Raw genomic sequence first — 23,597 nt, 5'->3', positions numbered from 1 at the left:
CAGCTCATTTTATAAATGAAGAAACCGAGGCAAACACAGTTAAATGACTTGTCCAGGATTGCACATCCAGTAAGGATCTGAGACCAGTTTGGAATTTAGGAAGTTCCTTATTTCTAGATCCAACACTCTGTTCACTACATCACTTGGCTACCCTATATAAATGCTATTATTATTAGAAGTAATTCAGTTTGTCCAGGATTCTCCTAAAATGTGATACCTAGAATTGACTTCCAGATTATAGACTCACAGGATTGTAGACTTAGAGCTGGATAGGGACTTTGAAATCATCTGGTCTGGCCCCCTCACTTTATAAATAAAGAAGTTGAAGTTTAGGGAAATTTACCTATTTGCTCAACCTCATATATGAGGAATATAGCATTGAGGATTCAAATCGAGGTCCTTTGACTCCATTATCCTCTATTGTCACAGAACAAAGTCAAGACTCAATAACCATCATCTTTCTGGACATCATGATTGCTTTGTTGAAATGTTGATTCATACTATTATATTCAAATCCCAGATCTTTTCCTATTCTGTGGTGATTTTTTGAACTCTTGTGAAATAGAGATTTCTCTATTTCAAACCCAATTTTCTTTCCACCTGAACTGTCCCTACTTCTGGATTACATGTATATGTATTATGTATATGTAGTACATGTATACGTATTAACTAAGACAGAAATAAACAGGTTCAGTTTGGGTTCAAACTGGCTATGTGATAATTAAAAAAACAACAACAACAAAAGAAAACTAGTTCAGTATAAAAAATTAACATTGGGATACAGTGCAGGATTTCACAAATTGAAGAGATCAAGCCCTACTGTTCAGATTTCTAATTTCCTGAGATGGGGATGTTTAAGAATGGGTAGATGCTCAGCTCAGTAGGTAGGTAGAATTCAGCTTGGAGGCAGAGGTATGGATGAGATAACTTTCCAGTCGTGGACTCATCAGACTTAGAACTAGAAAGAATCCACTTCTAAGGTCCCTCTGCTTAGTTCCTAGAAATGAAATGACTTGTCTTCATTCACTACAGAAACCTTAGCCTTGCCTATAAAAATGAGGTGTGTCGTGAGAGTTTCCCCACCTAAGTTCCTCTGAAGTCCAGAGAGAGTCTTACCCACTACTCTACCTGTAACACTAGAAGGAAACAATTATTTATTTAGTACCTACTATGTACCAGGCACCTCTCAACAACTCTAGGAAGTAAGTACTAATTACCTTGACTGGCAGTCAAAAAATGAGTAGTCAAACTGAAAGGAAAAGAAATTTTTTAGTGTACTAAGGAAGATGGCTTGGGCTAGCTGCAGCTTCAGATTTTTAGGGTAAATTTTGGGATTTTGTAACTTTGTAGGTTGCTTAGAATATAAAACCAATCACTGGCATTCCTCAGCCGAAAAGGAAATGGGGAATTGTGCAAACCTTAAGGTCTGGGGAGTTGCTAAATATCAGCCTTGCTCCTGGGGGAAATTCATTTCTTTGAGGTTAGTCTTATCTGTATTCCCTATATTGGCAGGAAATCTCTAAGATGGTGAAGGCCCCTTTTAAAGTAGAATAATTCTCGTTCACCCTGTTGTTGCTAGTAGCAAAGCTCCATTTCCTTGAGCTCAGAAATTACTTTATCTGGGGAGAACAGTTTTCCCAAAACTCACAGTAGTATACTAGGGTTCATTTACTTTCTTCACAGGTGGATGGACAAGGTGATATCTAATTTTTCACCTAGATCTTAATCTTGTAATTGTTGACCTAGTTAAACAATGGAGCTGGGATTCAAGCCCCTTGATTTGCTTCAGAGCTCTCTTCTCTGAAGCCCTTTTCTCTTTCCTTCTTTCCCTTCTCCTGTTCCCTGACTTTCTCTTTACTCTATTTTTGTCAAAGGAGCAGGAGAGAAAAAGGAGAGAGGTAAAGAAACTAGAATAGGAAAAATGGAGAGAGAGAGAGAGAGAGAGAGAGAGAGAGAGAGAGAGAGAGAGAGAGAGAATGAAAGAGGACAGACAGAGACAGAGACAGAGACAGACTCAGAGATTCAGAGAGAGAGAGAGGAGGGAAGAGAGGAAAGAAAAAGAGTTACAGAGAAAAGAGAAGGAAGAATGAGTAACAAAGTTGCATCCGGAAATACTTTTGCATATACCTGAATAGACAGATCAGTGCTGAATATTTCAGAAAATAATTGGTAATTTAGAGTGGAAAATACTTTCCATCCCAATGTTCCCCTTTTGAATTTTGCTTGGCTATGCTGAGAGAGTGCCAGAATGGGATTTAAAAGTAGAGGGAACTAGGATTGAGGGGAGGGAAGTGTTACAGATCTGGGAGAGGAAATCTTTTCTCTGAAAAGCTCTCCTCTCCTCTTTCTCCTTTAATAAGAGATGACTTTGTGTCTCTCTGTCTATTTCTATCTCTTTGTTCTCCCCTCCCCAATCCCCCTTTTCCTCCTGTCTTGTCTGGCCATACCTCCTTTCTTTCTTTCCCCATCTCTCTTCCCCTGATTTAGGAATGAGGCAAGACTTGCCTGGAGGGTGGATGGGGGTCATTTCACATGCAGTTCCCCCTTCCTCCCTCCCTCTCTCCCTCTGACAGTTTTTTGTGTCTCCTTCCACTCACCCAGTATTTTTACCTTCTACTTGTTCCCATTACTCCAACAAAAGAGTAATGGTAGGGGTAGGGGGTGTTGGGATGCTATAACAGGCAGCCGTTTGCCTAGCTCTCTGAGGAGCTCAGAGAGGGCAGGGCTTGTAAAGAGTGTGCCTTTGTCAAATGTCCTGTGAGACTGAAACCCTTCCCATCTCCCATTCTGGCCCATCTCCTGGAGCCTGGCAAAAAGAAGGAATTTTTGCCATTCCTGAGCAACAGGTAGGGATTCTCAGTGTTCTGAATTCTAGTCCTATTCTGTTTTCCTTATATTCCTCCTTATATTCTATATATTCCTTTTACAATCTTCTAAACATTAACTTTTCAATCTTTTATCTCTTTGGATCCTAAATGATTCCTCTTTGAGAACTGGGGGAAGTTTTCTTTGACACATACTGGCTATGTGAGCCAGAGCATTTAACTTCCCGGTGTGCTGCAGGCAATTCTCTAGTAAATACTGTTGTATTTGGCAGAGGGAGTTCCACATTGTGGGCTCCCTACACTGTCAAAGTCCCAGATCTTATAACGGGCAAAAATACAGATGAGAGAGATAGAAGACTAGAAAGTGAAGTTTAAAGTCTGGAAGATCCTGGTTCAAGTGCTACCTAACTATGTGACTCTTAGAGATCACTTAATTGACACCAGGCAGTCCAGAGGGGTGTGTGTGTGTGTGTGTGTGTGTGATAAATTTAGATATCAAGAATTTCTTTTACCCAGCAGTTTTCAAAGTATGGTCCAGGGACCCCTAGGAGTTTCTAAGACCCATTTCATAATAATACTAAGACATTTTGATTTTTAATACAGTAAATAGTAATAGAAAAAGGTCTTAAATAAGGAAGAAAACAAACATTTCTTAAACCCCTCCTATATGCCATATTTTACAATTATTATCTCATTACCTTATACGAGGTAGATGTGATTATTAGGACAGTGAAATAGTGTTTGTTCTGGAGTCAGGAAATCTCATATTCCTGAACTAAAATCTGGTCTCAAATCCTTACTACTGTGTAACCCTGAACAAGCCACTTTACCCTGTTTGCCTCAGTTTCCTTATCTATAAAAATGAACTAGAGAAGGAAATGGCAATCTGCTCCAGTATAGCTGCAAATACACCAAAATTTGGTTGTCGAAGCCATGGTTAAAAATGACAGAATGACAACAAAACACGTTACAGTTGAGGAAACTGAGGCAGGTCAGACAGCTAGGTTGTATCTAAGTTCAGATCTGAATTCATGTTTTTCTGATTTCAGACCCACTGTTTTATATACTGTATCATCTTGCTGTTTCACAATTTAAAATAATTTTTAAAAGTGTGAAGGGATTCTGAGACCAAAAAGTTTGAGGACTGCTATTCTATATTACGGAAACTATAAATTTAGGGGGGAAATCACAAAATGACCTTGCAAGGAACTCATCTTGATCCTGAATTCTTGAAGTTTATGCCGTGATCCTAGAAGCTGGGAAGACTGACTAGCCTAAGTTCGAAGAGACCTATCACCCAATACAAGTGACAGATTAATTTTTTTTTTTGATCACAACAATTCATGACAACAATCTATTCAGGAATGAATGGATGGGTTGGGATTTGTGTCATTGGAGGGAATGTTCCCATTAGTTAAATCCAGAATAATTTTGTTATTATTTTTTCCCCTATCCCTATGAAGTAATCCTTTGGCAGTTTGATTGGTTTGGAATTGAATAAACTTAGGTAATAATGTTATTTTCATTATATCATGGATTACCATGAACTATTACTATTTCCCCGGTCTATATTTATTTGTATAAGGAGTGTCTTGTCATTGTGTTCATCTAGTTCCAATATAAGTCATGGCAGGCCAGTATTGTAGTTATTTTAAGTAGAATTTTTATCTCTTCTTGTTGGATTTTGTTGATAATACATAGAAAATGCAGGTGATTTGTGTGGGCTTATTTTCTGTCCTATAACTTTGTTGATTGTTAATTATTTCAATTAGTTTTTTTTTCAATTGACTCCCTAGAATTCTCTAAATAAACAAAAAGCCTTGCTAGTAAATCACAGATCTTTAGAACCATTGAAGCATTATAGATGAACAAACCAAGTTCCCCCCAAAGGAGTAAAGTAATTTGCCTGAAGTCAGTCATAAAGCTAGTAAGTGGCAAACCAGATCACTAGTTCAAACCTAGGCTTTTACTGTAATCCTTAGATCATAGATTTCCAGCTAGGAGGCATCTTTATAGGTTACTTCATACAATTACTCACATTTTGCAGATGAAGAGACTGAGGCCCAGAGAGATTAATTGACTTGCCTAAGATCACATATCAGGTAAATGTGTTGAGGCATTTATTTTGCCTTGGAGCTGTTAATTTTTTTTTTTTTTTAACAAATTTATTTACAAAGGCAAAATATAAAAAAAAATGGGATAGGTCGTAACTCCATAGAAATAAAAGTGAGCAAAACCAGAGCTTATTAGCTCTAATGGGGTCAATCAACAGGTCATCCCCCACACCAGATCCTCCTTCTGTCCCTGTTCTAGAGAGAAATGAAAGATGATTGAACTAGTGAGACTGGCAGGGGGAAGCAAGGGTTGGGTGCTGGTGGAGAGGCTCAAGTGTAGGCTAAGCACTACAAATTCCAGCAGATTATAAACTCCTTGAAGGGAGGGCCTGTTTCATTGCTATTTCCCCAGTCATTTTGACCAATAGCTGGTCATTGCCCCAGATGACTCTGGAGGATAAAGTGAGGGTGGTGACCTTGCACAGTCTTTATTCCAATTCACTTGCATGTCATAGTATCCCTGATGTCATGGTACTCTTTGAGAACAAAGAACAAACAACAATAATTTGTATTTTTGTAACAAGAGCTGATGTTGACAATGTTTTAAAATTTGTAAATTTTATACATATTCTCTCACTTGAATCTCATTAGAATCACAGATTTAGCGATAAATAGGCTAGAAACATTAGAGGTAATAGAATCCAACTTCTTCATTTTACATATCAGAAAACTGAGGCTATAGGATGTCAAATCATTTGCCCATAATTAGTTATGTGGAAGAGCTGGTGTCTGCATGTACCTTTATTTATTTAGTTATCTGTGAACATGTTACATTTTAAATGAATGTAAACTCCTTGAGGACAAAATCTGTGTTGATTCTATATTCCAGTGTTCAGTGCCTGCCCAGAATAAGCAATTAATAGATGCTTATTGATTGTAGGAGGTTGAAGGTCTCTCCTTCTCTCTCTCTCTCCTCTCTCTAGTCCCAACAAATTTGGTGATTTTGGGCAAGTGACTTTACCTTGTTGTTCCATAGTTTGCTCATTTGTAAAATGGGAATAAAAGTCACTTATTGAGAAGCAATAAAAGAGCCAATGAGGCAAATGGATGTGAATGTGGTTGGTGGAGTATATAAATGCCAGGTGTTGATATTGCTACAGTATCTGACCTGAAAATATTGCAGGTGCTGAGCCTCATCCTTCTAATATAATACAGGAGAGAGGTGAGTTCTAAGATCCTAGGATCCAGAAAGGCCTGCAGTTTAGATGGAAAGATTTACTTCCTGGGTAGCAGGTTACTCTCAGTTAGATCCTTTTATCCAGGGTGGGGGAAACTGTGACTTTCCCTGAAGGCTTTGAAATCAATTCTAACTTCTTCTCTTGAGCAACTGAAGGAAACAGAGACAAGGGTATTCCCTTCAGATTTATTTTGGGCAGCTACTGGATGAAGAGATGATCCTAGCATCTTACTCCCCAACCAGGCCCATAATTGGCCTCCTAGAGCAGGGGTCCTCAAACTATGGCCCGAGGGCCAGATGCAGCACTGAGGACGTTTATCCCCCTCACCAGGGCTATGAAGTTTCTTTATTTAAAGGCCCACAAAACAAAGGTTTTGTTTTTACTATAGTCCGGCCCTCCAGCAGTCTGAGGGACAGTGAACTGGCCCCCTATTTAAAAAGTTTGAGAACTCCTGTGACTTAGACCCTCTCATTCTTGCTGACGGAGAAAAGAGGATTGAAAATGGTAATAGTGGTAGATGGCAGGAAAGATTCCAGGGGAAAACTAGCTTCAGAGGAATGAGAATAAAGGAAAAGCTGGCATTCTCTTCTCTGCCCTCCTGGATAAATATTTAATGCCCATAAGAATAATAATGACATTGATAATAATAATAGACAGCAGTGGGAGTGGTAACCTGAGCTCTAATCTAGGACAGAAAGACCAAAAAGAGGAGGCAGCCATGGTCTCTTTCCTTAAGTGAGACATCATCACCTGGTCATCTCACCTGGGGATACTGGGCAACCCTAGGGTTAGAGAGGAGAAGGGAAGAAGAGGGGAAACTTTCCTATCTCTTGGGAAAAAAATTCCAGGGAGACTGGATGGTCCCAGCTCATTTCTTTTTTTTTTTTAATCTATGAGTTGTCCAGGTGTGATTTGGACATACCTCAGGAGAGCAAATAGAGCCTTATGCTGAGAGTCAGAAGTCAATTTAGTTCCCTGTTTAGGTCTCAGCTTTTCCCTCTATAAAATGGAGATTCATAATACTTTCATTCTGTATCCCAAAGGGTTAAGGATCAAATGAGATTGTAGCACTACTCCTTAAATGAGAGGTGTTATTATTAAATCCTGAAGTGCTAATGGTCTTAACTGCACATTTTAGCCCTTAATTATATACTGCCTTGTACTGCTATTTAATTGTCTTATTTGAATATAAGTCTCACCTCGCCTACAAAGTTGTAAACTTCTTGGAGTCAGGGATTGGGCCCAATTTTTACAATTATAAGATACAGAACTGGAAGAGATCTTGGAGATCATCTAGGTCAATCTCTTCTTTTAATAGATGAAGAAGTGAGATCCGGAGAGATGCTGACTTGTTTATGGTCCACATAGGTACAGTCAGTAGCTAAGCTGGGATTTATTTATATCCAGTACAGTTTCCAGGGCCAGTGCTTCTTTCACTACGAATGAACGAATGAAACATTTATATAGACATCATGTCTTTATGTCTTTACCTCTAGTCACTTCTGACCCTCTCTACTCCCATCTCCCCATCCCTAGTATCTAGTTCCTAGTAAGGAGTGATTGGTACCTTGTAGGTACTTAGGAAACATTTGTTGATTGACAGGAGAGAGATATAAAGTAGCCACTGGGCAATGGAGTGAGGAGCTCTGGTTTCTTCGGGGATTACCAGCCAGGGATTGGTGTCTCACACACCCTGATTTATTGTGAGCAAGCATTTGTGAAGGGCCCTGAAGCAAGGGAAGCCGTGTGTGTATTTGTGTGTTGCTTAGAGTGATGGGCATCCCACAGCTGTTTCTGGCCATAGCGTGCCGGGCCCTGGAGGACACAGGCATCTCCCTTATGGATGCTTTGGGGTGTAGATGGGAAAAGGAGAGCTTCAGTTGTCTTCCAGAGGGCTGGGTTTCTATTTAATATTGTCTCTAGAGTAGGATAGCTGGAAATAAATCAAATTCTGGAGATTTGCAAAGCCTTTGGCGATAACCTCTGGCATCTCCATCTCTCTGGCAGAGATCAGAATAGTTAATGTCCTCTGTGGGGTTTTGTTTCACATTCTCTCTCTCTCTCTCTCTCTCTCTCTCTCTCTCTCTCTCTCTCTCTCTCTCTCTCTTCCTCCTTTCCTCTCATTAGTTCTACTTTCTAAGGCTGGAAGAACAGAACGACTTTCTTCTTAACACCACATTATGAAAAGCCAACAGCCTTCATGTCTCTCTCTGCAGTGACCAATTGAAGGACCATCCATCAGGACCTGTGAATCCTATGAAACGTAGACCTCCTGCTGTCTGATATCCCTTTGGCTGCTGGCAACTCCCCGGGCATGGATCGTGGAATCTCCTGGAGTCATTGAGTTTCATCCTTGGGACAGCCTTCCTAGTGTCCATGAGAACAAGACATCATGGTCTGGCACCTTGGATCTCATGGGAACTCCCCAAAGCTTTGCTCCTAACCTGATCCCTGTGAGAACCTTGGGGGAACCTGGAGCAGAAGCCCATGCTACAGGACCTCGCTAAGGCCAGGAGTTTCTGTCTGCTGTTCATGGGTCTCTAGGACTTTCCTTCCCTTTCTGTCCTTTGGCGATGACTAGGAAGAGCCGAGGCTGCTGGTGCCTGCAGCGGCTGCCTCTTCTGCTGTTTCTCAGCCTGTGCTTTTTTTGGGTAACCCCTTCCCTGGGCAAACCCAGAGGCCAGGGTCACCCCCACATGAACTCTATCCGGATTGATGGGGACATCACTCTCGGGGGCCTATTCCCAGTTCACGGAAGGGGTTCTGAAGGTAAAGCCTGTGGGGAGCTTAAGAAAGAGAAAGGTATCCACCGGTTGGAGGCCATGCTGTTTGCACTCGACCGGATCAATAATGATCCTGACCTGCTGCCTAATATCACACTGGGTGCCCGCATCCTGGACACCTGCTCCAGGGATACCCATGCTCTAGAGCAGTCACTGACTTTTGTGCAGGCCTTGATCGAAAAGGACGGCACTGAGGTGCGTTGTGTCAATGGAGGCCCACCCATCATCACCAAGCCAGAGCGTGTGGTGGGCGTCATTGGGGCATCGGGCAGTTCAGTCTCCATCATGGTGGCCAACATCCTTCGCCTCTTCAAGGTGAGTGTGCTCCTGGTGCTGGAGCCTCCAAACGATGTGTTGCTTCTCCCCTTTCTCCTCTTGTTTCTAGAGGGAGAGCTGGAGATTCTCCTCCAATCCCATAAAGACTACTAGTGAGGGTATGGTAGAAAAAACCAAGATCTTTATTTTATATCACTAGTCTTTAGCTACTGAACAGTGCTTCCATTCTTGGTTCTTTTTTCTTTTCCTTATTCTTTCTTTTCCTCCTTTCTCTTCTTTTTCCTTCTTTCCTTTCTCCCCTTCCCTCATTTCTTTTCCTCTACTTGTCCCTTTTCTTGCCTTCTTTCTCTTCCATTTATTATGACCTTCCTCCCTTCTTTTCTCTTTTTCCCTTCCCTTCTTACTGGTCTCTCATTTCCCTCCTCTTTTCTTTTCCTTCCCTTCCCTCTCTCCCCTCCCTCTCTCCCTCTTCTTTTCTTTTTTATCTGTTTCCTAGTCTCCTCTTCCTCTTTTCCCTTCCCCTTTCCCTCCCCTCTTTCTTTTCTTCTGTTCCCTCCCTCCTTTCTCTCTCTTCCTCCCTTCCTCCCTCCTTCCCTTTCTCCTTCCTTCCTCCCTTCCTTCCATCCTCCTTCCTCCCTCCCTCCTCCTCCCTCCCTCCTCCCTCTCTCCCTCCTTCCTTCCTCCTTCCTTCCTTCCTTCTTCCTCCTTCCTTCCTTCCTTCCTTCCTTCCTTCCTTCCTTCCTCCTCCTTCCTCCCTCCCTCCTTCCTCCTTCCTTCCTTCCTTCCTTCCTTCCTTCCTCCTTCCTCCTTCCTTCCTTCCTTCCTTCCTTCTTCCTTCCTTCCTTCCTTCCTTCCTTCCTTCTTTCCTTCTTCCTTCCTCCCTCCCTCCCTCCCTCCTTCCTCCTCCCTCCCTCCTTCCTCCTTCCTTCCTTCCTTCCTTCTTTCCTTCTTCCTTCCTCCCTTCCTTCCTTCCTTCCTTCCTTCCTTCCTTCCTTCCTTCCTTCCTTCCTTCCTTCCTTCCTTCCTCCCTCTCTTTCCCTGCCTATTCTTTTCTCCCTTTCCTTCTTACCTGTCTCCCATCCTCCTCCTTTTTCCTTCTCTTCTCTCCCCTCCCCCTTTCCCCTTGTTTCCTTTCCTTCTTCCTGGGGCAAGAGCTGCTGATTTGCAATTCAATCGGAGCCAAGTGCTTCGCTAAGCTGCTACTACTACTGAAAGCTACCGAGTGGAGAAAGGAAAAAAAAAAAACAACATTACAAGCATTTTACCAATAATTATGTGCTGCTTCTCTGTGCCTTGTTTTGCAGTGTGTGTGCTTGTGTGTGTGAGAGCGTGCAGGAGCAGGAGGATGGGTTTTGTTTGTGGCAGTCATGGGAGAGACAGCCCTGGCCCCCATATTTCCTTCTCATTTCCTTAGGGAAGTGGGCCCAGGAGAGAGATGGTTTTTCAGGGAAAGAGCAGGCCTTTTCTGGACAGCCTGAGAATCAGGTCTGGAGTAGAAGAAGAATTGGCTCTTTGAGAGAAGCAGTAGTGATGGTGAGACAGTGAAGCTTTCGGAGGGGGAGTTCCTTACATAGCTACTTTCTCTGGATCCCATTTCTGTAGCTAATATCATGTGGCAGGAGAATTAGTGAGGAAATCCTACCTTCTGCAGGAAGTCTGGCACATTGTAGGCTCAGAATAAATGCTTGTTGACTTGGGCTTGGTTTGGAGGGGGATGGGAAGTAAGATGTCAAATGACAGAAAGGAAGCTAGACATGTATCTCATATGTGATATGCTATCATATCAATCATATCATATTTCACATTATTGTAGGATTGGAAAGAGCCTCAGCCATTATGTACTTCAGCCTCTTCACTGTGAGAGGCATTAAGGCTTAGAGTATAAAGACAGAGCCTTAGAGTCAGCAAGAGCTGTGTTCAAATTCTACATCTAATGCATCCTGGCTATGTACCTCCTTCCCACTTTTCAGTGTCTCAGGGAGCTCTCCAACACTATAAACTCCAAGACAAGAGCTAATTCACGAAGGTATAGGGAGATCCTTTATCAGAACTTCTTTGTACGGAATGCAATCATAGATGTGGCCGTCCCAAGACTCAACCTTTTGCTTTAGAGGTGGCAAAAATGAGGTCCAGAGGTATGCATGACTCAGGCCTTCTGATGGTTTTGATGTTCTCAAGTCCAGTCCGACTCTTTATTGGGGATTTCTTGGCAGAAGGACTCACTCAGGAAAGTAAATCCTCTGGATTTCAGGCCCAGACCTCTTTCATTAGCTGCCCTGCTAGCATTGTATTTGACTGATTTGCGCAACATTTTATTACAAAAATTGTTGGGTATTTTAAATGTATTTTAGATGTAGAGAGAAACAAAAGTTAGATGTACTGTGTTATGGAAAGAATTATTTCTTTTTGCTTTTGCTTTTAGTAATCAATCAATCAATCCACAAACATTTATTAAGCTCTTACCATTATCAATCATGTTGCCAATCCTGGGGATACCAAGAAAGGCAAAATCATAAAAACAGTCCCTACCCATCAGAAGTTTACATTGCAGGCAAACATAAAATAATAAGTAGAAGGAAAGTGAGGCCTGAAATTTCTCTCTTGGGACAAACTGGGGCCACTTCCCAGGGAAAATGAGGAGGGAATGTGGGATTATTTGGAGCTCTTCTTGCCATGATTGCCCCAAATAAACCCATCCTCCTGCTCCTGTACTCCCTTACACACACAACCACATACTACAAAACAAGGCACGGAGAAGCAGGCATCTAATTATTAATAAAATTATCAAATTATGCCAATTTGTAAAAAACTGGTGAAAGTATCAAATGGTTGGGGGTGAGAAGGGATTGGGAAGGTCTCCTGAAGATGGCAAAAAACCATGTCAAGAGAGGTAATGTGAATAGGGAAAGTATTCCAGACCCAAGGAACCTCCAGGGAAAAAGCTTGAAAACGAGAAATGGAGCATCCTACAGGAAGTGGGCCAGTCTTGTTGGATTGTACTGTGTGGAGGGTAGAAAAATATGGAAGATTGGAAAGTTAGGAAAGCGTAGGTCTACGCAGTGTTAAGTATCAAATAGATTTGATATTTGATCATGGAGGTGATAGGGAGCCACTGGAGCTTATTGAACAAAGAGAGTGACATCTTCCTGTCTGGGGCTCTTTCCAATGCCTTTTTGGTTCTTGTGGGATGAGTTTTCTTAATTTTCAAGTTTCAATGAGCTTGATAGAGTAGGGCATTTGTACTGCTTGATGAGGGGTAGCACTTGGTGCATTCTGAATACTGAGAAACTTTGGGTTGATTACTCTTTGCCTCTGTTGCTTCATCCTGAAGGGGAGCTGAGATCTGGCTTGATAATTCTGTCTCTATGTCTCTTTAGTCACTATGACTACAAGATACTTATGGGGGTGATGAGAGTGGTAGTTGTTGAAGAAAGAGATGATATCCCAGGAAGGCAGAATAACTATATGGCCAGTTTTTCAGTGACTGAATTGCTTCCTAAAAACCCATCTATGTATGGGTAAGTCATTTTACAAATAGTGTTAATGTTTTTCAAGTCTGGAGTTCTGATGTCTATGCTAACCTCTCCTGGGGGCTGTTGTGTATGTGAGAATTTCCCAAGAGTTCTTTGTCCTAACCTCAGGCTTTAAACTTCTTCTTTTTTAATTAAAATTTTTTTATTAATAGATTTCATTTTTACATCACTTACATTTCCAAATATATCCCTCCCAACTCTTTTACCCAGAGAGCCATCTCCTGTTAAGAACAGAGGGAAAAAAAGAGGCTCAGCAAAATCAACCAACTTATTAGCTGAATCTAACAGGATATGCAGGGTTTTGAACTTCCAACCTCCTACCTCTTTAAAGAAGGGTATAAAGTCAGATTGGGTCAGGAGATAGACTGCTGAATTTGGAGCCAGGAAGACTTGAGTTCAAATGGCTTAGATATTTGCCAACTGTGAGGTTGTACAAGTCATTTTTCTGACCTCAGTTTTCTTATCTGTATAAAGGGAATACTGGCACCTTCTTCACAGGGATATGGTGAGTTGAGATAATATGTACTTTATAAACATCAAAGTGTTAGTTTAGGGACTAAGTTTGTGATTTCACTAGCATAGAGATTTTCCAGATGATAAACTTCCTCTACCAATGAAGTAGAAAGCATTTTCTCCAATGCATAATCTAGATCACCAAGCAGTTAAGTGACTTGAGTAGGGTCACATAGCCAGTAAATTTCAGAGGGGAGACTTGAACCCCAGTCTTCTTAGTTCCAAGTCTAACACTCTATCTATAATGCAAAGGCTGCCTTATATAAATATCAGCAAATATTATTCTGATCCTTGCATCTGTCTCTATCAGTGGTTCAACCATGTTCCTAAGACTGTGGAAGATAGCTAATTTTATCACCTCATTTTAATCAATCAACTGACCAACCAATGAACTTTAAAAATGTTATTTATCTTATTTTTGAAGGCAATTGGGGCTAAGTGAAATGCTCAAGATCAAGTGTCTAGTCTGGATTTGAACTTAGTTCCTTCTGACTCCAAGGCTGGCGCACTGTCTACTGCAGCACCTAACTGTGTCCTTGACATTTATTTATTTTTTTTAAATTTCAAGTTCCAAATTCTCTCTTTCCCTTACCCATTAAGAAGGCAAACAATATGAAACCCATTATATATGTGAAGTCATGCAAAACATATTTCTATATTAGCTATATTGCAAAAAAGCAAGAAAAATATGCTTCAATCTAAGAATTCATCAGTTTTGTCTTTGGAAGTGGATAGCATTTTTCATTATAAGGCCTTTAGAATTATCTTAGATGATTATGTTGATCAGAGTAGCTAAATTTTTCCCAGTTGATCATCATTACAATATTGTTTTTACTATGTACAATATTCTCCTGGTTCTGCTCCCTTTATTTTGCCTCAGTTCATGTAGGTCTTCCTTCCCATGTTTTTGTGAAATCTCCCTGCTGGTCATTTCTTACAGTACTCCATCATAATCATATACCACAACTTATTCAGCCCCAATTTATGGACATCTTAAGATCCAATTCTTTTTTTTTTTTGATAGTATTTTATTTTTTTCCAATTACATGTAAAGACAATTTTAAACATTCGTTAAAAAATTTTTGAGTTCTAAATTTTCTCCTTTCCTCCCTTCTTCTTCTTCCTTATCCCTAAGACTCAATGTCCAATTCTTAACACAATTAAAAAAAACAATTTTAAAAAAATTTGCTGAGGCAATTGGGGTTAAGTGACTTGTCTAGGGTCACACAGCTTGGACATATTAAATGCCTGAGGCTGGATTTGAACTCTGCTCTATCCACTGTTCCATCTCGCTGCCCCCCCAAAACAAACATTTATCAAGTATGTATTATGTACCAGACATTGTAATTTTCCAGAAAAGATACCTAGTATCATACAGGCAATAAGAGGCAGACCTGAAATTTGAACTCAATCTGTTGACACTAAGTTTATTTCTCTTTATGTTATGCCAAACTACTTTTGTTAAAAAATGCATTGTTTTCATTTTTTTCTGGGGGGTGAAAAGGGCTGTTTTTTTGGCGGGGAGAGAGGGGAATTGGAGTCTCTGGGCTTTTTTTTTTTTTTTTTTTTTTAAGGATAGGGAGGTAGTAGGATAACTCAGGAGACAAATTCTTTTTGTAACTTATAGTGACATAAGTGAGAACTTGCAGCAGGTGCTGGAGGCATTGATTCCACCCTTCTCTTCCTCATCATCTGACCAAATGCAAACTTTTACCTTTATTCTTCCTATAAATTTTCTAATCACAGAATAATGTTAGAATTTTGAGAAAAACTCGCACACTATCTAGGGCTTACCAACAAACAAGACAAAGAAAAACAAAGATGAGAAGACGGACTAAGAATAAGGAATAAGTATAAAAAGATGAACAAAAAGAGGCGATAGAAAAGAAGGAGTCAGTAGAAAGAAGATGATAGGAAAGATGGGAGGGGATTGGAGAGGGATGAGACAGGGAGAATTCAAAGAGAATGAAGAATGAGAGGCAGTATTTCTCAGTGGTTAGAATATTGAACCCGGAGTAGAGAAGATTTGGATTTGAATATGATCTCAAGAATTTACGAGCTGGTCTCTTAATCACTCTGAATCTCAGTTTTCTCATCTATCAAAGGAAGCAACCAGGCTAGATGACCTCTGAATCTATGAAGGTGGGAGAGAAGAGGAGCTCAAGAAAGAAGGAGGAGGAGGAGAAGAAAAGAAGGAGAAGGGGGAGGAGGAAGAAGAAGAGATAAAGAGGGAAGGACAGAAAGAGAGAGACAGAGAGACAGAGAGAGACAGAGAGAGAGAGAGACAGAGAGAGAGCGAAAGAGAGAGAGAGAGAAAACGAGAGAGAGAGAGAGAGAGAGAGAGAGAGAGAGAGAGAGAGAGAGAGAGAGAGGTGGGAATATGGTGGAGAGAGATGGATAGCTGATGGTCTGAGCTCCCAGGATTCCTTTTAAAAGCATTAATGCTCCAGGAGAGCGTTGTGAGGGCTATTAATAATTAAAATAATAGAAATGAGAGGCCAGGCGAGAAACTGAAAAGCCATTTAGAGAGGCAAAAAAGATTGAGCTTCAGCAAGGGAGCCGGCAGGGAGGGAAGAGGGGGGGTATGTTTGGAAGGGGAGGTGGGGTTGGGAAGTCAGTGAGGCACCTTGATGGAGCTTTGATGAGGAATGTGTCTAATAGTTTAATTTCAGAGCTCATTTGATTTGTCTGGAAAGTGCCCTGAGAGGGGGATCATGGCAGGGGGAGGAGAGGGAGATTCTCTCCCACTCTGGAATGATTGACAGGCCTCTGGTGAGGACCAGAGGCAAAGCAGATTATATTTAGTAGCTTCTTTCCTTCCAGGAGGCCTTTTTTGGAGGTAGCACGGCCTGGAGGCCTGGGACAGGCCTTACCTTGGCTTAGAAAGGCTTTCACGAGAAGTCCTGTCTAGAACGAGGAGGAACAGGAATTGGGGGGTAATTTCTCCTCTAGAATTTTCAAAATATTTGGGATCAGGAGAAAAGCAACATAGAAAGCTGGTCTCCAAATCAGAAAGATCTAGATTCAAATGTTACTTCTGACATACTGGCTGTATAATTACTTAATCTGTCAGTGCTGTGGGCTGTGTGGCAAGCTTAAATGGAAATGGGTCCAGTAAACCGTACATAATGGTCCCTCAGGATACATATTGACTTAGAAAACTACATATTAACTTTATATATTTTATTCTATTTTTATTTATTTTGTTAACTATTTCCAATGACATTTTAATCACTCAGGCCTTAGTTAGGAGTGTTGCAGGCCACACTCCTGTATGAGGGCTGTATGTTTGATATAATATATAATATATGTTTGACTATAAGTTTAGAGAAGGTGCTAACTTGCATGGAGAAAAGGATCTTCCTCTCTGGGAGTTCTCTACATCACCTAAAATCACAGGTCCAGTTAAAATAAATAAATTAAATGTGACATGGGCTTTTCTGGTCCCGGGGAATTCATCAGAGACTGCTTTATAAGCCTAAGCTGCTTTATACCGAGCCACTTTCAAAGGTTGTTTAAAAAGCAACTTGGGTCAGAGAATTCAGAGCTGGATGAAATTTTAGAGGTCATATAGAGTAACCCTCTTCATATTTTAGTTGGGTAAACTGAGGTCCAGGCAGCGAGGTGTGCGGTGGATAGAGCACACCAGGCCTGGAGTCAGGAAGATGAGTTCAAATCAGGCCTCAGATACTTCCCAGCTGTGTGACACTGGGCAAGTCTCTCCTTACTCTGTTTGCCTCAGTTTTTTCATCTGTAAAATAAGCTAGGGAAGGAAATGGCAAACCCCTGCAGTCTCCTTGCCAAGAAACTCAGCTGGGCTCACGAAGAGTCAGACATAGTTTAAATGATATCACCACTACCAACAAAATTCAATCCAAAGAGATTGCTCTGGTTGACCTGGATAACACCTACTTGCAGAGTTGAGTCTCAAATCAAGGTCTCTTGGTTTTAAATTTAGTGTTTTTTTCCTTGAAACTATGGTGACTCTGCAATGGGACATAGACTTGGAGGCAACTTTAGAAGCTATTTGGTGCCGTCTCCTCCCCCTCCATTTTTTTTTTTTTTTTTTTAACAGAATGGCACTGTAGGAGAGGAGTGGGTTAGAGGGCCTGAGTTCAAATCTTATCTCTTGACACTTAATCACTTAATATCTCTGAGTCTCAATTTCCTCTTTAAAAAAAGGGGTGAGAAATATTATTATATTTTACATTATTATATATTTTGTATATATTATTACATAACATATATATAACATATTATATTATATATCTCTCATTTGGGATTTTCTTGGGAAAGATACTGGAGTTATTTGTCATTTCCTTCTCGAGTTCATTTTACGGGTGAGGAATCTGGGACAAACAGGATGAAATGATTTGCCCAGGGTCACACAGTAAGAAGCATCTGAGCTCTGATTTGAACTCACATCTTCCCAACTCTAGGCCCAGTGCTCTACTGTACCACCTAGCTGTCCGTGCCTGGAATATAGTAGGTACTTAAGAAACAACTGTTTCCTTCATTCCTATTCTGTCAAAAAACATTTATTAAGCACCTACTATGTGCTGGACACATATATAAGCTATGTCCATCCAGAGCTAATGGGTTCAACTTTATTTTGTATGTATCATGAATTTTGGAAGTCTGGTGAAGCCTTTGGACCCCTCTCAGAATAATATTTTTAAACATATTAAATAAAACAAATAGGGTTATAAGGAAATTACTTATATTGAAAAAGTTATCAAAATAATAAAAAAACACAGACCTTAGCTCAAGAACTCCTGATAAAGACTTTTATGCTATGCTAATACTATGTCTGAGAGATGAAAATATAAAGATAAATGAAACAGAGTCCCTGTACTGAGGGAGGTTCTAGTCTAGTAGGCTTCATATGTTAAGTTATTGCCTCAAAGAACTTTTGAGGAATCTTGGAAAAAAAAAACAGCATAGAGTTTAGATAAAGAACTCTTGCATTAAAACTGTTTTTAAGTTTTATTTTAATGGTATCTTATTTTTTCAATTATAAGTAAAGATTTTTTTCCTCCTCAATAGTATTTTATTTTTCCAAACACATGTAAAGATAGTTTTCAACATTCATTTTTGAATCCCAAATTTTTCTTCCTCCTTTCCTTACCTCTCTCCTCCCTAAGACAGCAAGCAATCTGATATAGGTTAAATATGTGCAGTTCTTTTAAATCTATTTCCATATTTGTCATGTTGTACAAGAAAAATCAGACCATAAGGAAAAAAACAAACAAAGGTGAAAATACAAAATACAAAAATCAAAGCATACTTTGATCCACATTTAATCTTCATACTTTCTCTGAATGCGAATGTTCTTTTGCATTTAAAGTTTATTAGATTTGCCTTGAATCACCATATTGTTGAGAAGAGCCAAGTCCATCACAATTGATTATCATAATCTTGTTACTGTGTATAATGTTCTCTTGGTTCTCTTCACTCAGCATCAATTCATGTAATTCAGGTTCATCATCTATCTGCTCATTATTTCTTATAGAACAATAATATTCCAATACATTCATATACAGTGACTTATTCAGCCATTCTCCAGCTGATGGACATCCACTCAGTTTCCAGTTCCTTGCTACTAAAAAAAGGGCTACTATAAACATTCTTGCACATGTGGATCATTTTCCTTCTTTTATGATATCTTTGGGAAACAGACCCAGTAGTGATATTACTGGATCAAAGGGTATACATAGTTTTATAGTCTTTTGGGCATAATAACTCTCACATTTTAAAGATGAGAAAACTGAGAGCAAAAGAAGTAGGTCAAGTAGCAGACCTAGGATTCCATACCTCTCTCTTTTGTCTATTAGTCTTATGCTTTTCTATCAGGTTGGCTCTGGTAACATTGTCCTACTATACCTGTGACTCTTTATTCACATACTGCTCCTTTCTCCAGCCTTGCAGCCCCTTACCTAACAGACCTGCTTTTGGCAGGTTCTGCTAAGAGCTGACTGGGCCTTAGGCTGTCACTCTCCACTTTGGGCCACAGTGTCTTCCCTATAAAAGAGCCTTGTAAGCAGGCTGGATTCCATGGTCTCTAAGATCTGGCTAGACAGCTCAGGGGATAGAATGCTGGACCTGAAGACAGAAAGTCCTGAGTTCAAATCTGACTTTAGACATTTACTAAGTTGTATGATCCTGGATAAGTCATATGACCGCTGTCTGCCTTAATTCCCCGGTGAAGGAAATGGCAACCCACTCCAGTGTCTTTGCTAAGAAAACCTCATGGACAGTATGACCTATGGGGTCACAAATAGAAATGAATAAATGAACAACAACAAACAACAACAAGGTTCTCGAAGGTAGGTATTAAGATACACACTGGATCACTGAGGAAAAACTAGGTCTTATGTCCTAAGATAAGCTACCTCAACTTAAAGATTCATAAAAGAAGGAACATGAGGGCCAGGAAGGGCAAGGATCTTGCCTGGCTCACAGTGCCAAGACCAAGACCAAATCCCCTGATTCTCATTCTCTGTTATTTTCATCATCTTTCCCCTTAACAGTGAATAGAAAAGTATTTATGAAGCACTTGCTTCTCAAAAAAACACTTCACTAAGTGCTTGAGATACAAATAGAAAAATAAGACAGCCTCTGTTTTCAAGGAGCTCACCTTGTAAAATGCATTTAGGAGGTTTTGGCTGTAAGATGGAAAAGCTCCATTGTGCTTAGGGTACAGCGCCAAAGCAGGTGGTAAGCCACCTTCCTTTGTGTCTTTTTCACTAATAAAATCCCATCAGGTTCTGATGTTAAACCACTTAACTGTGCCCAGGACTTTGGTGGCAAAATCTCTCTTTTCGGAGTGTGCAGCACTTGTAGAAATTGAGCAGGAGACTTTTCCCCGAGTACTGCTCTCTCTAGGATGGCTGTGGAAGCAGTCCCGGTTTAGCACCACTTCTCTGAGGGTTCTTGGGTCTGTTTGCCCATTGGTGGTCATTGGTCAGTGGTAGAGAGAAGAGGGGGCCTGCTCTCCATTTGCTCCCTTCAAGATGCCTGTGAAGGCTGGACTAGAAGCAGGACCAATGGTCTGGGATGGGATGGGACTCCTCTGTATCCAGACCTCTAAGCATTCAGGGCCCTGGGCTGTCTCCATGGAGTTTGCAGGCAGGAGGTATGAGTGATTTGACTTGCTCGGCGCACGCTACTTTCCATCTCTCCCTCAGGGTGCCTTGTTGCTTCCTAAGGTGGGTGATTCTGGGAAATGACTTAGGGTAGGCCTCTGGTGGATCCACAGCATTACTGTCTGAATTTAGGGGGGATAAATAACCTTTGTTACATTATGTTGAGATCGTGGCATAGAGAGACCATCTTGCTCTCTTTTGGGAAAAAGCTATCATGCCATGGATTCAGAATATCAGAGTGGGGAAGGACCCTAGAGATTACTTGGTCTTGTCTGCACTAAATACCATTGTGATCTTCCTGTTTCTGTGGCTTAGTTTCTTTCTTTGCAAAATGAGAGGGTGATTTCCAAGACCAGATGATTTTTTTCTTTTTTTTTGCTGAGGCAATTGGGGTTAAGTGACTTGCCCAGGGTAACACAGCAAGGAAAGTGTTAATTGTCTATGGTCAGATTTGAACTCAGGTCTTCCTGACTTCAGGGCTGGTGCTCTGTCCACTGTGCCACATAGCTGTCCCAATCTAATGATTTCTAAGGTTGCTTTCTATTCTAAACTCTCTCATCTTGGGGAAAGAAGGTGTTGGGAAAAGAGCAGATCTCAGAGGAGAAGAGAAGGTATAAAATTGTGGGTCACAGGGGTCAGGAAATATACTCAGTTAATATAATAATTTTGCCTTGGCTTTGAGGACACCTTTGAGGACACTGGAGGTTCGGCAGAATCTCTGCTATTCTGATCTTTGTTTTCCTCTCTAGCCTGAGAAGCCACATAAGCCAGGGAAATGTTTGGCTGGCTCTCTGTGGTGCTGGGGGGGGTGTGTTCCTGACTTGGGGCTCATAAACCCTCAAGGGGACTGCAGATGGATTTCGGGAAGCCAATCAACTTGGATGAAAAGAAATTACATCTTTATTTAAATATAATTGGTTTCACTTGTAATTCTGTGTATTTCATTTTATGCCATTTAAAAACATATTGAGAAGAGATCCATAGATTTCACCAGGCTATCAAAAGGGTCCATGACATAAAAATGGTTCGAAACTCCTGTTTTAGTGCTATGCTTCTGGGCTTAACATTCAAGGGTTACAATATTTCAGCTGTGCAAATTATTCTGCTTAACTGATAGACAACCAAAGTGTCTAGAGAGGAGTGGGGAAAGGAGTGAAGCAGGGGAAGGAAGAGTGGAGGGGGACGGTGAGGAGCCAGGACAAAGGAAGAGGCACTAAGGGGAGGTAAGGGATGTTGACTTCATCCAGGAAGCTGGATCCCTGTTTCAAGAGATGCTGTTGGCAGCGAGACCCATTCATTATAATATGCAACAATTGTAACTTATCACATATTGCCTTGTATTGTCAGTAATAATAACTTACATTTATGGAGCCCTTGGCAGCTTTACAAATCATTTTCCCATCCAAGGACTCATTTAATTCTCATCACAACTCTGATGTGGGGTGGGAGTTGGTGGGGGGGACAAGGAGGTAAGGCAGGATTTCTCAATCCATATTGCACAGATGAGGAAATGAAGTCTCAGAAAGATTATGTATGACCCAAGGGACAAAGGAGAAATGATAGGGGACTTAAAGGCTAGTCCAGTCTTCTCATTTTATCTCCCTCCTGGGAAAACGAAGTAAATTCTCAAGGACAAATAGGTGGTAAGTATTAAAGGTGGGATTTGAACCCCAAACCTTTGACCCTGGAACCAGAGCTCTCCATTACACACTACATTGCCTGCTCCCAAGATTTAGTAAATGAGGAGATTCCAACCTTTTTCTCCTATATCCCACTGACTCACAGTAATTTTTTTTTTATGTGTGATGTTGCTCCCAAAATGACAGCATCTTCCCCCATTCACATACGTCTGATCTCTCAAGTTTAACCTCATGGTTCAGTGGAAAGAATTGTGGATGGGACATCAGGAAACCTGGTTCTTATTCTGGCTTATTTTGTCTATAGGCAAGTCACCTATCCATTCTGGACCTCAGTTTCCTCTTCAGTAAAATGAAGGGTCAGCTGAGATGACCCCTTGAGGTCCTTTGTAATTCTGACCTGGATTCTAAGAGCAAATATAAGTGTATGAAGACACTTTATGGATTCTGTCAGTCTTCTTAGGGAGCTGTTTAACATCTCTTGCATACCCCATAGCGTCTGACGCATAACATGCATATCATAGACGCTCTGTGAATATTTGTTGATTTGATGACAATAATAAATTGTACTTCCCACTTGTACAGTGTTGTGTACTTTTCAAAGTGCTTTTACTTGAATCATTGCATTCAATCCTCACAGCAACATGGGCATTCTCTATATTTGACTGAGGAGGAAAGTATTTGAAGGACTGTTGTGAAAAAGGGATTAAGCTTGTTCTATTGGGTCCCCAATGGCAGAACTAGGTATATTAGGCAGTGAGGCAGGTTCCAGCTTGTTTTGAGGTGGTAAAAACTTCCTGAGGATTAGAGCTCTCCAGAAGGGTGTTTTAGGAATAGTGAAGTCCTGGTTTTGAGGATATCAAAGAATGGCCTCTTTGGAACAGGGAAGGTTGCAGGATCATAGCTAATCCAGTTGGAAAGAACTTTAGAGGTCATCTAGATCAACACCTTCATTCTATAGATGAGGAAACTGAATGATGAAGACCCATGTTGTGACAGAGCCAGCATTCAAATCCAAGTTTCCACCACACTATGATGATTAGATAGCCTTTTAACTCTTCTGATACCGCATATCTATGAAATGGAGGCTTCAGGCAACAGTGAGTTCCCAAAGCAACATAGTGAATTAGAATCTGAAATCTTCTGACTCCTGGTCATTATGAGTGAGTCTATTGAGTCATTTAGCCAAATGATGAAGAAGTAAAGATAAGAGAGAGATATAGCAGGTATAGTTGATATAATCCTGATGGGCTTAAGTTTGGTTATGGAAGATGTTTGTAACTAACACATCATTAGAGCCATATACTGGGAAGAAATTTGGCAGAAGGAAAGGGGGGAAAGAAAGAAGGAAACAATAGTGCTTCCTATGTGCCCAACTTAAAAAAAATCTCATTTGATACAACAACTCTGAAGGCTAAATGCTATTAGTCTTTGCATTTTATTGAGGAAATTGAGGCAAACAGAAACTGGGTGACTTGTCAAGTATCACATAGCTAAGTAAGTGTTTGAGGTCACATTTGAACTCGGGGTCTTTCTGATTCCAGGTCCAGATCTCTATGGCCATGGAGGTAATTTATTCCATTTAAGCCTAGA

The 23,597-nt window shown here is 40.7% G+C and overlaps 1 protein-coding gene across 3 annotated transcripts in view; it reads left to right on the top strand.

Annotated features, from left to right (window-relative positions):
- The window catches only part of GRM4 (glutamate metabotropic receptor 4), a 321,402-nt gene that overhangs the window by 23,547 nt on the left and 274,258 nt on the right, over positions 1 to 23,597 (top strand). For 2 of the 3 annotated variants that reach the window (XM_051996420.1, XM_051996418.1), the window contains exon 2: positions 8,245 to 9,215. In XM_051996420.1, the coding sequence (XP_051852380.1) occupies positions 8,691 to 9,215 (525 nt within the window). In that variant the 5' untranslated portion in view covers positions 8,245 to 8,690. The remainder of the gene's footprint in view (positions 1 to 8,244; positions 9,216 to 23,597) is intronic. The other variant, XM_051996419.1, reaches the window with a different exon arrangement.

Source organism: Antechinus flavipes, chromosome 4, assembly GCF_016432865.1.
Source record: "Antechinus flavipes isolate AdamAnt ecotype Samford, QLD, Australia chromosome 4, AdamAnt_v2, whole genome shotgun sequence".
Classification (NCBI taxonomy): Eukaryota; Metazoa; Chordata; class Mammalia; order Dasyuromorphia; family Dasyuridae; genus Antechinus; species Antechinus flavipes.
The sequence above is the reverse complement of the archived record's forward strand: the minus strand, read 5'-3'. Positions and strand labels throughout refer to the sequence as shown.